The sequence below is a fragment of the Pristiophorus japonicus genome, chromosome 1 (genome assembly GCF_044704955.1).
Source record: "Pristiophorus japonicus isolate sPriJap1 chromosome 1, sPriJap1.hap1, whole genome shotgun sequence".
In the NCBI taxonomy this organism is placed as follows: domain Eukaryota; kingdom Metazoa; phylum Chordata; class Chondrichthyes; family Pristiophoridae; genus Pristiophorus; species Pristiophorus japonicus.
Window position 1 is genome coordinate 375,053,181 of NC_091977.1, and position 12,174 is coordinate 375,065,354.

General features: G+C 44.3%; 1 protein-coding gene across 2 annotated transcripts in view; it reads left to right on the plus strand.

Annotated features, from left to right (window-relative positions):
- znf704 (zinc finger protein 704) overlaps window positions 1-12,174 on the plus strand; it is a 394,480-nt gene that overhangs the window by 259,085 nt on the left and 123,221 nt on the right. For both annotated transcript variants that reach the window (XM_070890989.1, XM_070890995.1), the window contains one exon: window positions 11,431-11,540. In XM_070890989.1, coding sequence (XP_070747090.1) covers window positions 11,431-11,540 — 110 coding nt within the window. The remainder of the gene's footprint in view (window positions 1-11,430; window positions 11,541-12,174) is intronic.

Consider the following 12,174-nt stretch of genomic DNA (forward strand, 5'->3'; position numbering starts at 1 on the left):
AAACTCGCTTACTAATTTTCTGCCTTCCATTTCCAGCTTTTCTTCTCTCCCTTCTGAATCTACTCTCAGGTTCCCATCCCCCTGCCAAGCTAGTTTAAACCCTCCCTAACAGCACGAGCAACCCCCCACCCCACGAGGATATTGGTCCCGGCTCTGTTGAGGTGCAACCCATCTTGTACAGGTCCCACCTCCCCCAGAAACACTCCCAATGCCTCAGGAATCTAAAGACCTCCCTTCTGCACTATCTCTCTAGCCATGCATTCATCAGATCTATCCTCCTACTTCTGTACTCACTAGCACGTGGCACCGGGAATAATTGCCTGCAGGACCTCATCCCTCTTTCTACCGATGTCATTGCTGCGATATGGACCACGCCCTCAGCCGTTCAGTGACATCCTTGACCCTGGCACCAGAGAGGCAACATACCAGCTTGGAATCACGTCTGCGGCCGCAGAAGTGCCTGACTGTTCACCTAACTATTGAATCCCCTACCACTATTGCTCTTCCACTCTTCTTTCTTCCCCGCCGTGGTGCTAAGCTACCCGTGGTGCATTGGACTTGGCTGTGGCTGGCTGCCCTCCTCAGAGGAACCATCGCCCTCACCAGTATCCAGAACTTAAAACCGGTTAGCGAACGAGATGCACTCGGGACTCCTGCCCTACCTACCTGGTCCTCCTTGTCTGTCTGACAGTCACCCATTCCCGCTCTGCCTGCACACTCTTAAGCTGCGGGATGAGTACCTCCTGAAACATGCTATCCACAAAGTTCTCAGCCTCGCGGATGCACTGCAGTGACGCCAGCCGCCGCTCAAGCTGTGAAACCCGGAGCTCAAGCTGCTCTAGCTGGCGACATTTCCCGCACATGTGGTCGTCCAGGCCATGAGAAACGTTCAGGACTTCCCACATGGCACAGGATGTGTATTTCACGGGACTGAGCTGCCCTGCCATGCCTCTATTTATTAGATTATTTGTCCGCACAATTTGTAACTGTGCTACACTTTTTTGAAACTCTGGAAATAGACCTCATGATTGATTGCTTTGATTGGCTTCCACTGAAATCAGTGACAGAATAAAAAACTGCATTTATCTTTTGATTCCTGTAATTGTGCATTACAGTCATTTTTTCTCTCCAATAATCTAATTACAGATTATATACTAGGCGTTTCAACATTTCGGAATGAAGATAGTAAAAATTCTGTGTTACTTCTCTCTCTCACACACACACAATCATCATCAAAGGCAGTCCCTCGAAATCGAGGAAGGCTTGCTTCCCCTCTAAAACTGAGTTCTTAGTTGACTGAACAGTCCAATACGAGAATTACAGTCCCTGTCACAGGTGGAACAGACAGTCGTTAAAGGAAAGGGTTTGCCGTACGCTCCTGCTGCCTGTGCTTGTTTTCTGCATGCTCTCGGCGACGAGACTCGAGGTGCCCAGAGCCCTCCCGGATGCTCTTCCTCTACTTAGGGCGGTCTTTGGCCAGGGACTCCCAGATGTCGGTGGGGATGTTGCATTTTATCAAGGAGGCTTTGAGGATATCCTTGAAATGTTTCCTCTGCCCACCTGGGGCTCGCTTACCGTGTAGGAGTTGAGTTCCGAGTAGAACACTTGCTTTGTGAGTCTTGTATCGGGCATGCGAACAATGTGGCCCGCCCAACGGAGCTGGTCGAGTGTGATCAGTGCTTCGATGCTGGGGATGCTGGCCTGATCGAGGACGCTAACGTCTATCCTCCCAGGGGATTTGCAGTATCTTGCGGAGACATCATTGGTGGTATTTCTCCAGCGATTTGAGGGGTCTACTGTATATGGTCCACATCTCTGAGCCATACAGGAGGGCAGGTATCACTACAGCCATCTAGATCATGAGCTTGGTCGCAGATTTGAGGGCCTGATCTTTGAACACTCTCTTCCTCGCGCACACACATGCGCTAGCAGATTTCCTGTGGCGTTGTTTGCAGTAAATGTGAGGATATACTATTTTATAACCACAGTAGTGTCATCCCATGTAATGTACCATGCACTGTTAGGGCCACTGGTGATTCCAGTTCCATTTTTATTACATAGTATTCTTTGTTCTTCTGTTCTGGGAATTCATTTCCATGATTCTGTCCATTTTGCTATATTGAAGACTAGGAGCATGCTTACAACCGAGGCTGTGGGAGCATTTAAGGGAATGTAGAAGCTTTGGGGACATGTTCCTGATGTTTGGCAGCACTAGTGGGGGAAGGCTCAAGTTTGGAGGCACCGGAGAAAGAGCTCTGGCAGTTTGGTGTAATGGAGCTAGGGTCCTGGGATTTGGAAACACTGGAGGGCTGTTCCTGATGATTGCAGCTCGAGGATATCCAAGAATGATCCTACGGTTTAGTAGAAATTGGGAGGGTTCGGATGCACTGAAAGTGGTCAGTACTGGGGTGTAGTCCAGGGGTCTGGCAGCATTGAGCTGCCATGCATGCCCACACAAAACTGGCAGTGGTTGACTGGAAGGAAAGAAAGCAGCAGCAATAATTGAGCCGAAGGCTCCATTTAAAGTGGGAGCCTGGAGATTCAGTTTTTCATTTGGATGTTAATGTTGTTAAGCTGTGTTCTGAATGCTATTTGCAGCCGGACATCTTGCATTTTGTGGACCTAGATTGCCAACGCTAAAGTCTAAATCAACAATTGAATCTCTCGGCACATACTCCAAATTGAACCTTGGGCAGTCCCAACCCAGGAATGAGCCGTTTCAAGGAAACATTTTTCAAGGATAAGAATAATCTCTTTTGTGAATTTCTTAGGTTATATGTATTACTTTTACTGATAAATTTTAAGATAGGGGAAAAGGAAGAAATAAATGTGCATTTATATAGCACCTTTCACAACCTCAGGATGTCCCAAAGCGCTTCACAGCCAATGAATTACTTTATGAAGTGTAGTCACTGTTGTAATGTAGGAAAATTTTAAATGGTGGCTCAAACCAACTTTGCAACATTTTTGAGTAATTTGATTGGTTCAGCTTCTCCATCTTTTATTCCCCACCTGCTCATACTTGATTCGTAGTTTTTCTCATTGGTAGGTTTCTAACCACTTACTTGGCTTTCGATTTGTATGTTGCCTACCTAGAAAGTTTTGATTCGTTACTTTTTTATGAATGTTAAATTTCAGCTGGTGGGTGAAGTATAAGAACATAAGAAATAGGAGCAGGAGTAGGCCATTTGGCCCCTCAAGCCTGCTCCGCCATTCAATAAGATCATGGCTGATCTGATCATGGATTCAGTTCCACTTCCCTGCCGATTCCCCATAACCCTTTACTCCCTTATCGCTCAAAAATCTGTCTATCTCCACCTTAAATATATTCAATGACCCAGCCTTCACAGCTCTCTGGGGCAGAGAATTCCATAGATGTACAATCATCTGAGAGAAGAAATTTCTCCTCATCTCAATTTTAAATTGGCAGACCCTTATTTTAAGACTATGTCTCCTAGTTTTAGTTTCCCCTATGAGTGGAAATATTCTCTCTGCATCCACCTTGTCGAGCCTCCTCATTATCCTATAAGTAAGTGTGGCATAATGGGCAAAATGTGCACTAGGTATACCATTTTTATATACTGGTGAGTCAGCGTTTACGCTTTAAGCAGGGTTTTCTGACACATGGAAGTTTGAGAGGGGGGAGTGTACATTATGAAGAAAAGAATTTGGAAAGATGTTTGCAAGAGATCCTCCCAAAGACAGTGCAGTAAATGTTTTTTACTGATACCTGTGAGCAAATAAACAGCAATTTGTTTAACCATGGCCAAATAAATAAACAAATAGCAGAGTTATGTACAGAAATGTATTTATATGAATAATCAATGTTTTGGAGTTCTTGGTATACAGAAAAGACACAACGTAACAACTTATGGGTTTTTATGCAGGCACAAATTCTGGGATTTTCCATTGGGCCAGAATGGGGGCAGGCTTGTAAACAGCAAGTCCTAGCAAGTTGTATGAATTTTCATAAAACTCAGAAGGGATCATTAACCAGTTTTCAGGGGCTTTAATGAAGAAGGGAATGGCTTGTCTTGATTAACATGCACAGTGCCAATTAGTTGGAGCCATGGCATCTATAAATAAAATGGCCAGCAAAGTCCAGCTGAATAATTCAAGCTCCAGCCAAGAACTCCAAATTGGCTTACAACACAGGAGTAGGCTTCCAAGTAAATGTTTTCCAAGGATTTACAATATGGTATTGACAACTCTATGAGTAAGACGAAGTATTTTATTCAGAATTAGCTAATTTTATAATTGGTTTCTTATGCTATAAATGTTTATTTTACCATTAAATTTTTAGCTGTACTGAAACTAACTTCACAAATTCTTTGAAGCAATTGGATTGGTAAAATTAATCATTTCAACCAATCACATACAACAGTGACATTATTAAAATTTACATTTAAATACTTGAGGTGTGATGAACGCAGGCATAGGCAATACTCACATTATAGACAAAATGAATGGCTTATATTCAACAAAGGGGAAGTAAGAAAAAGTACAATAAAAATATTATCCCTAAGATCGAGCCATGCAAGCAGTTTATCCCAGAGGTAGAGCAGTCTATGCATGCTGGATAACGAGCTCCCCATTCCAGAAAAGCCATTTCTTTCACAAAACCTGGCACTGACCTGCATTGCCCATGTCTTAAGTTATAAAAGGGCTTGGTGCATTGAAGGCTCTCCGTAGTTTGGAATTTGTGAGTGTCCGTGGTTTCAGAGTGTCTCTTGTATATTTTACAACGGTAAGATTTTTGTGTCACTTAGTAAGTGTCTGTTTTTTGCAGGTGCCCGGTTTTTGGGAGTGTCCGTTTATATAGGTTTCACTGTCATTTGATGAGTTTGCACTTCCGATATGGAGCTTCATCCATTGGAAGGATATTTTGGAAATTCTTGCACCTGCTCTCCTTGATTTTCTGTCTGGTTTGTGTGGAAAATCTGGGGGCAAGCACCTGAATTTGTAAGTTGCACTGGCAGTAGGAGAAGCTTAAATTTTAGCCTGGAAATTCCCTCTGGAAAAAAAACTGCACCTGTGAAATTTTAACGTAGACACAATCAGAGACAAACAGTGCCCTTTGATATGTTTGTATCTGGCCTTTAGTGCCAAGCATTCTTGTCACAACTTTGCTAGTTCTTTATTTGCTCTTCCACTTGGAGTGATCCCTAATCATGGAAAATATTGTTATAAATATTGTAAAAGCAGCAGCTTGTGGAGGAAATGTGAAGCACCCACAGTAGGTAGTTTAAAAGCAACCGCAGAGGGTTAGAAACAAAGGGAAACAGTGACAGGGCACAGAATAAGAGGAAGAAAAGGCTGCTAGCTTAGTGCTGGAAAGTTGGGAGGAAGAAGAAGAATTGTTTTTCAAACTAGTTCTCAAAACATGAATCTTTCAACTTACCATGCTAATTCATAGGGCTCAAGTTTCGGCCTGAGTTGCTCCTATTTTTTTGGAGCAACTAGTTTAGAATGGAGCATCTTAGACATTGCAATTCTCGGCATTTAGTTTGCTCCAGTTCTAGTGAGTTAGGATAGTTTAATTTTAGAACAGATTTTTTTTCAAAAGGGGGAGTGCCCAGCCACTTACGTCTGTTTTGCAATTTTAGGCAGCGAAAACTTACTCCAAACTAACTTAGAATGGAGTAAGTGTAGATTTTTGTACGCTCAGAAAAACCTTGCCTACACTTTAGGAATTAGCGTAGGGAACGAGAGATGGGGGTGGGGGGGGAGGTGGAGGGAAGTTTACAAGCATTAAACACTTCACTTTTACAAATAAAGAGCCATCATCAATAATGATATGTAAATCAATAAACCAACCAATAAATCAATCAAAAAAAAATCAATCAATAAATAAAAAATGAAGTCTACTCACCTACTGCAGCACCGGGAGCCCTCCAACAGCGTGCTGGGACGGGGCCTCCCCCCCGAGGAGATGCCGGTCAGGCGGGACCCGCCGCCGTCCAGGACTTCGGTCAGGCCCCGCCGCAGCCGACGATGCCACTTTGGGCGGGGCGTGCACCCAGTGATGATCGCCGCCGCCGAGGACTTCGGTCCCGCCCGAAGTAGCATCATCGGCGGTGGCGGGGCCCGCACCCAGAAGATGCCAGGCCGCCGTCGAGGACTTCGGGCGGGGCTCGTCCCCAGCGAGATGCCGGGTGGGCAGGCCCCGCTGCTGCCGCCGACGCTACTTCGGGCGGTGCCCGCACCCAGAAGATGCTGGGCCGCCGCCGAGGACCTCGGGCGGGGCCCGTCCCCAGCAAGATGCCGGGCGGGCAGGCCCTGCCGCCGACGAGGTAAGAGGTGTCAGGGCACTCAGCCCGGGATAGGGGCGACGTCCCTTCGGCCTGGGATAGGGTCGTCGCCCGGAGACAGAACGCGTTGGGAGGGCCAGGAGCTACTGCGCACGTGCACAGCTGCCGGCACTGTTTTTGGCGCAGGGCTGTAGCTCCGCCCCCAGCAGCTCCTGCTGCGCCGCACCGAGCTGGAAACGGGCCTACAGATATCGGAGAATCGCGAGGTAAGTATTCGGCGCAACTTCTGTTCTACAAATTAGGCGGGCCTCTCCGATGTGAGCCGTTCTAGCGGGGGTCCGAAACTTGAGCCCATAGTGCTGTGCGGCAATTAATAGGCGGATTGGAACTGGGAGCTCGGACCTGAGAAGAATCGAGCTGGGAGCTAGCCATGTGTTACAAACTGTCAATCAGTAAAATGGAACTAATTTGACTAGATTACAACATAATTGCGTAGAAATTAGTGTGCCACACCTTTCCAGCAGGTTTCTATGCATCCCATGGAACACGGACACTGAGAGGTTCAACCAACCATTCCATTGTGCCAAGTGCCATGGTACGATTCTCACAAGCAATGCGTGAGCAGCATTCGCAAGGAACCTATCTGGGGGATGGAGTCATCTGATCCTGCTCCAAACTTCCTCATTTCTTCTGAGTCTCTCGAGATGGACTGAAGATTATGTGTTTGTAAACAGAAGCTCATGTATAAGTTATATTATAGACACTGGTCCAAATTCAGTAAGGCAATTAGCAAACTGTCACATATTTTATCTTTTTTTTGTAGCTGAGGAGATAAGATTCAAACATTCCGTAATCAAATGTAACATGCTGTTGATTTTCTGCTGCTGCTTCCTCTTTAGAGTGTTTATTCTTCGATTATCCAAAGCCTTGGAGAACACGAGAGAGAACATGTCAGTGAAGCAAGTTAATTACAGCAACAGGGTTTCTGTTTGACCATGGGTAATGCTGAAATATTATGCAAATAATGTCCCACACACTGGTTTATAGGAAGCAAGGGATTGCTAACAGGAGTGGTCTTTGGCACTGAGCATGAGAGAAATATCTGGTGAAACTATAAAAATGTAATTCCAAAGCTAAAGGTATGGATGGCCTGCACAAAATATTATCGAAGATCAGGAAGAACTTAAGCAGTTGCCAGAAATATCCAGACAGAAAGAGCTTTGTTTTAAAACCTCTCTCAATGGCGGCAGCACAGAATTGCATGTCACAGAGTGTGGCAAGATGTGTTTGAGTCCACAATTCATTTTTCTCAATCTCAGCCGAGCAATCTTAATGAGACACCAAGTGAAGACCACATGTTTCCCTAAAGGGAGGCATGGGAAAATCAGAAGGAGATCCACACTAGACTGCTTGTGCACCCTTTCTTCTGGTTAATTATAGAGGCCTGGGAAGTAGATCACCTGTCCTCTGGATGGGGTGTAAAGTACATGGTGCGAGATTCTGAAAAGGAAAAGGAAAAGCAATAAAAGAAAGAATTCTCCAAGTGTGGAGAATTCAGTACAGATTCCATTATGTGAGATCACACCCACCTTTGTGCATTGCTGAACAATTTTCACCATTGCCACAATGCAGTTATTTGTAGCATTCTGTACATGCAGAACAGTGCTGTACAAACAGAGATATAGAACGTACTGCAAACAAAACAGTAGGTGCAATACAGTAAAACACCTAATGAACTCCAACAACATAATTGAGCTCTTGGTGAATCCCTACCTTAATTATTCATAAGCATCTTTCATTAAACAAAAGACGAAGGTATCATGATTATCACTAAGCCCACAGAGATTGCATTTTCCTTATGTATTAATTGAATACATCCCATTTGTAACAGTGATGTGGAACTTTCCTATTATTGCTGAGTTGGACATTGTTTTCAAAGTGCAGTTCGGTGGTCTGTACAATGTGTCTCTTTAGTAAATCACAGTACATTAATTTCATGTGATTATATCCGATTACTCTGGAATTCGCCTGTTTTCAAACAAAATAAACCACGGGTTTCAGCTGAACTAGGAGTAGAAATTCCACAGGAACATTATTAGCAAGCCTCCTACTAGAATTAGAACTGCTGGGGTGATGCCCTATCCCAGAATGTTCATCTATGTGAAGCAGATGTTTACTATTTTGTTTTTTCAGAAAAAAAGTCAGTAATACCGAATGCGTCTTTCAGGATTTGCACTTTTATGTTCACTGGAAAGTGAGGAACCACATAAGTGTTATTGGCAACACACGATGGCCAGATCTGTAAATAATGGAAGGGGGACTTCATGGTAGCTGGCTGCATAATTCATGATTAATAAAGTTGCAAGTGAGCTATAGTCACCCTGATTAGTAGAGCTCTAAATCATCACATGGGGAGGTATTAAAGTACATTCAGGATTTATAACACCCCAAACAAAAATAAAATTAAGGCTGCTATAAAAGTAATGTTTTCTTGGGACGTCCTGCTGTCGACAGCATTAGTGTTGCAAATGAAATCTGTACTCAACTACCGAATATGAAATATAGGCAACACACGAGCAGTACCTATACAACGCATGTGCATTTTAAGAACATAAGAAAAGTAAAGAACCAAAAAAAAGCACTGAAGCTGATCCCTTTAGTAATCTAATTCTTCCAGCCTGGCATCCAGCAGCATTGTGAATGCTCCGAAAATATCCATCTCTACTCCCCTCCCTTGCAGATTCTCCCAGGGGTTTATCACACTTTTTGTGAAACCATTCCTTTTGGCATTTGATTTAAAGTTAATTTTTAGCTGTTTGTTCTTGCAGCTACTATCTTTCCCTATTTTAAAATAATATACTGGATTTACTTTGTGTAAGCCATTTAATATTTCTCCACATCAGCAAGCGTACTCTCTTAACATCTTCTCCATAGGATGTAGCGATTGAGCCTTTTTAACATTTTCCTTTTTTATTGCTCTTCCCTGCACCTCTTCCAGTGGTTGCATATCCCTTTCATAGGACAGTCACCAAAACTTTACTCAGTATTCCAAGATTAGTGCATTTTGCAACCTAGATTTATACTTATTCTGTCCCCATTACAAGATATTATTCTAATCCACTGTCACCACAAGTATATTCATATATTATCAATGTAATGATCAATCAATTGAAAATAAACTGCTGAGTTTTGCCTTTTGATATCGCAGATTTATTGACTGATATTGAACACATGAAATAATTAATACAAATGGAATACTTTAGCAAATGATGACTTTCTCTTGTTTCATAGAACTGTAATCTCTGAGTCCATAGTTAAAAGAAGCATGTACTCTTTTTTTCTCAGCATTTTACCTCCCTCCTGTCCCTAATGCACTGACCATTCCTGGGATAGGTTCCGTCATCAACAGTAGACCCCCAATATCTTCTACATGTGACCATTCCTTATGTCCAAACCTAGAAACTGAGTGCAGAATTTCCCGGGGATCAGCGGGCGCGATCGGTGGTGGGTCGGGTGAGAAAATGTTTTTCTTTACAGCGGGTCGGGACCTCGCTGTCAATCCTCTGCCACGCGCCTTTCCTAAATGTCGGGTCTGTCAGCGCTAAGCAGACCCGACATGCAGTAGTGGGGGAGGCAAATCAGGTCATTATGACCTTGTTAACAGAGGATTAACAACTATATTCAGCTCACCTTCAGAGTTTACCAGGTCGCTCACAGGGTCTGCGCTGCTCCGGAATCACATCAGGTGAACAGGGCGGGAGTTGAATGGCCAAGGAATCATCTCATTACTTGACAGCTGGAAACGTGCTATAAAAGCTCCCATCTCACAGCTGTTTACTTTCCAAGCTCAAAAGCTGTTGCTTCCTGCATTTGGAAGACAGATTGATCTTTATGCAGATTGCAAGTGTTTGGAGTAAACTCTCTATCCAGTGTCACCTCATTGGAACAACCTCTGTCATCATTGACAGATTGCTTCTGTCATCCCAAGTTCACCTGCCATCTATTACATCAGAATGGGTACAGTTTATACTGCCTCACCTTGGTCCTCAGAATCCCATCACGATCAGCCCCAACACCAGCAGCACTATGCACACCAGCAGCACCAACAACACCAACCTTCTCTTCAATCAGTTGATGCTACACTGACAGAGGGCATCAGTATCCGACCACATTGCTGCCAGGGATGGCCTCGCCATGGCAAGATTTACTTCACTTGACACTGTACACCCAGGCTGCCACATGATGCGCCAGCTTGGCACCATCCCATACCAGCATCATAGAGCATCCCTACAATGCCCAATCCATTCCTTTTACACTCATCACCATTGCAGGGGAGTACCCTTATGTTTCACCATTCACTGTAACTAATCTACTCCCAAAAGTTCACACAAATTTGTCCAAGAATGCAAAGTGTTGAAAATAAAGATTTCAATGTTTGACTGTACATTAACAGAAACTTCACATGAACATTGCCTACCCTTGTGTTTTGATAGTTGGCATGATTGCACTGGAATGAGGGTAAGTGTGAGGGGTGGCTAGTGAGATGGGGATGTGGTAATATAGATAGATAGAGAGGGATGGGTGGAGGTGCAAAGTAAGTTGGTGTGAGTAAGAATGTGCAGGAGTAGGGCAGGGAAGGCAGAGTGATGGGGATGTGATGAGTGGCACAGCAGGATGAGGTTGAGTGTGGCTTTGCAGTGACGTTACATGATCTACTGAGATCATTAAAAGTTTTTTGCCACTGCAGCCAGGTCCTGACGAAATCCCTGCTTGTATCCTGCTATGCAATGTGCAACCAGGCTGTGTTGATCTCCTGGGAGATCTCTTCCGCCCATGAGAAGGGAAGAGAACCTCCTTGTGTGCTGTGACTCCTTCCATAAGTGTTAGGTGAGGCAAATGATGGTGCGGCATAAATTGACCAACAAGGTTGCAGCTCATGGCATATGTCTTCATCCCCTGAACTTGCTGGCCGATTTGCGCATTAATAACAGCATGCTTCGTTAACACATTATATAATACAATTTTCTATTGAACTTCAATTTTACTGACATTTCCACAACAGCCACAGCCTTATTTTTTAAATTCTTTGCTACATTGCACTTTTTGGTCCCTCAGATATACAGCTATTTGTACAGGCTGGCAGTAGTTGCTGATTCTATCTCTTTATTTGTTGATGCAGGAAGTTCACTGAGGAAGGGGAGATGGACAAAGTAACAGCAGCTATGGTCCTGACTAGCCTGTCCACCAGTCCACTGGTCCGCAGCCCTCCCTCCGCCGTCCGTGTAGCAGGTAAGTTGTTAAAAGTTGCATGAACATAAACATAAATTAAAAACCAATCACACATTCCTTCCTTCACTGCAGCTGGTGCAGCTCAGACAGCCCACTTTCCCAGGCGGTCCCACTAGGTCGCACTACCAGACACTACGGGTCCCCCAGAAAACAAATTTCGAAACGGTGTCGCAACCAGGGTCATTGCACACTGGCTCGACTCTCCTGGGCGGTACTGCTCCGCGTCCCTGCAAAACTGGCATCGAATGTCCCAGCGGGGCGCTGGGAAATGATTTCCGCCGCCATTACCGCCCCTCCGGGGCACGAACAGAGACAGCAACAGACCTAATTACCACTCCATTGTGTTCAATGGGCAGTTTTTAGAGGATTGAGCCCCCATTCATAGAATTATATAATTTTTGATGTGATTCCTGCTAATGTACCAGAAGCTGCGCAGACGCATTCTGAGCATAACTGTCCGTCCCAAATTTTAAAAAATAACGTTGACCACAACAGATGGAGGATCTCCAGCACCACTGTATTTTGCTTTTGTTTTTACCTAATGCTCGGTATGGTTACTTACACAGAATCACAGGAACAAATCTTGGCAGATGACGTACACATCTTTAAATGTCTGAAATATCCGCTAGTCATT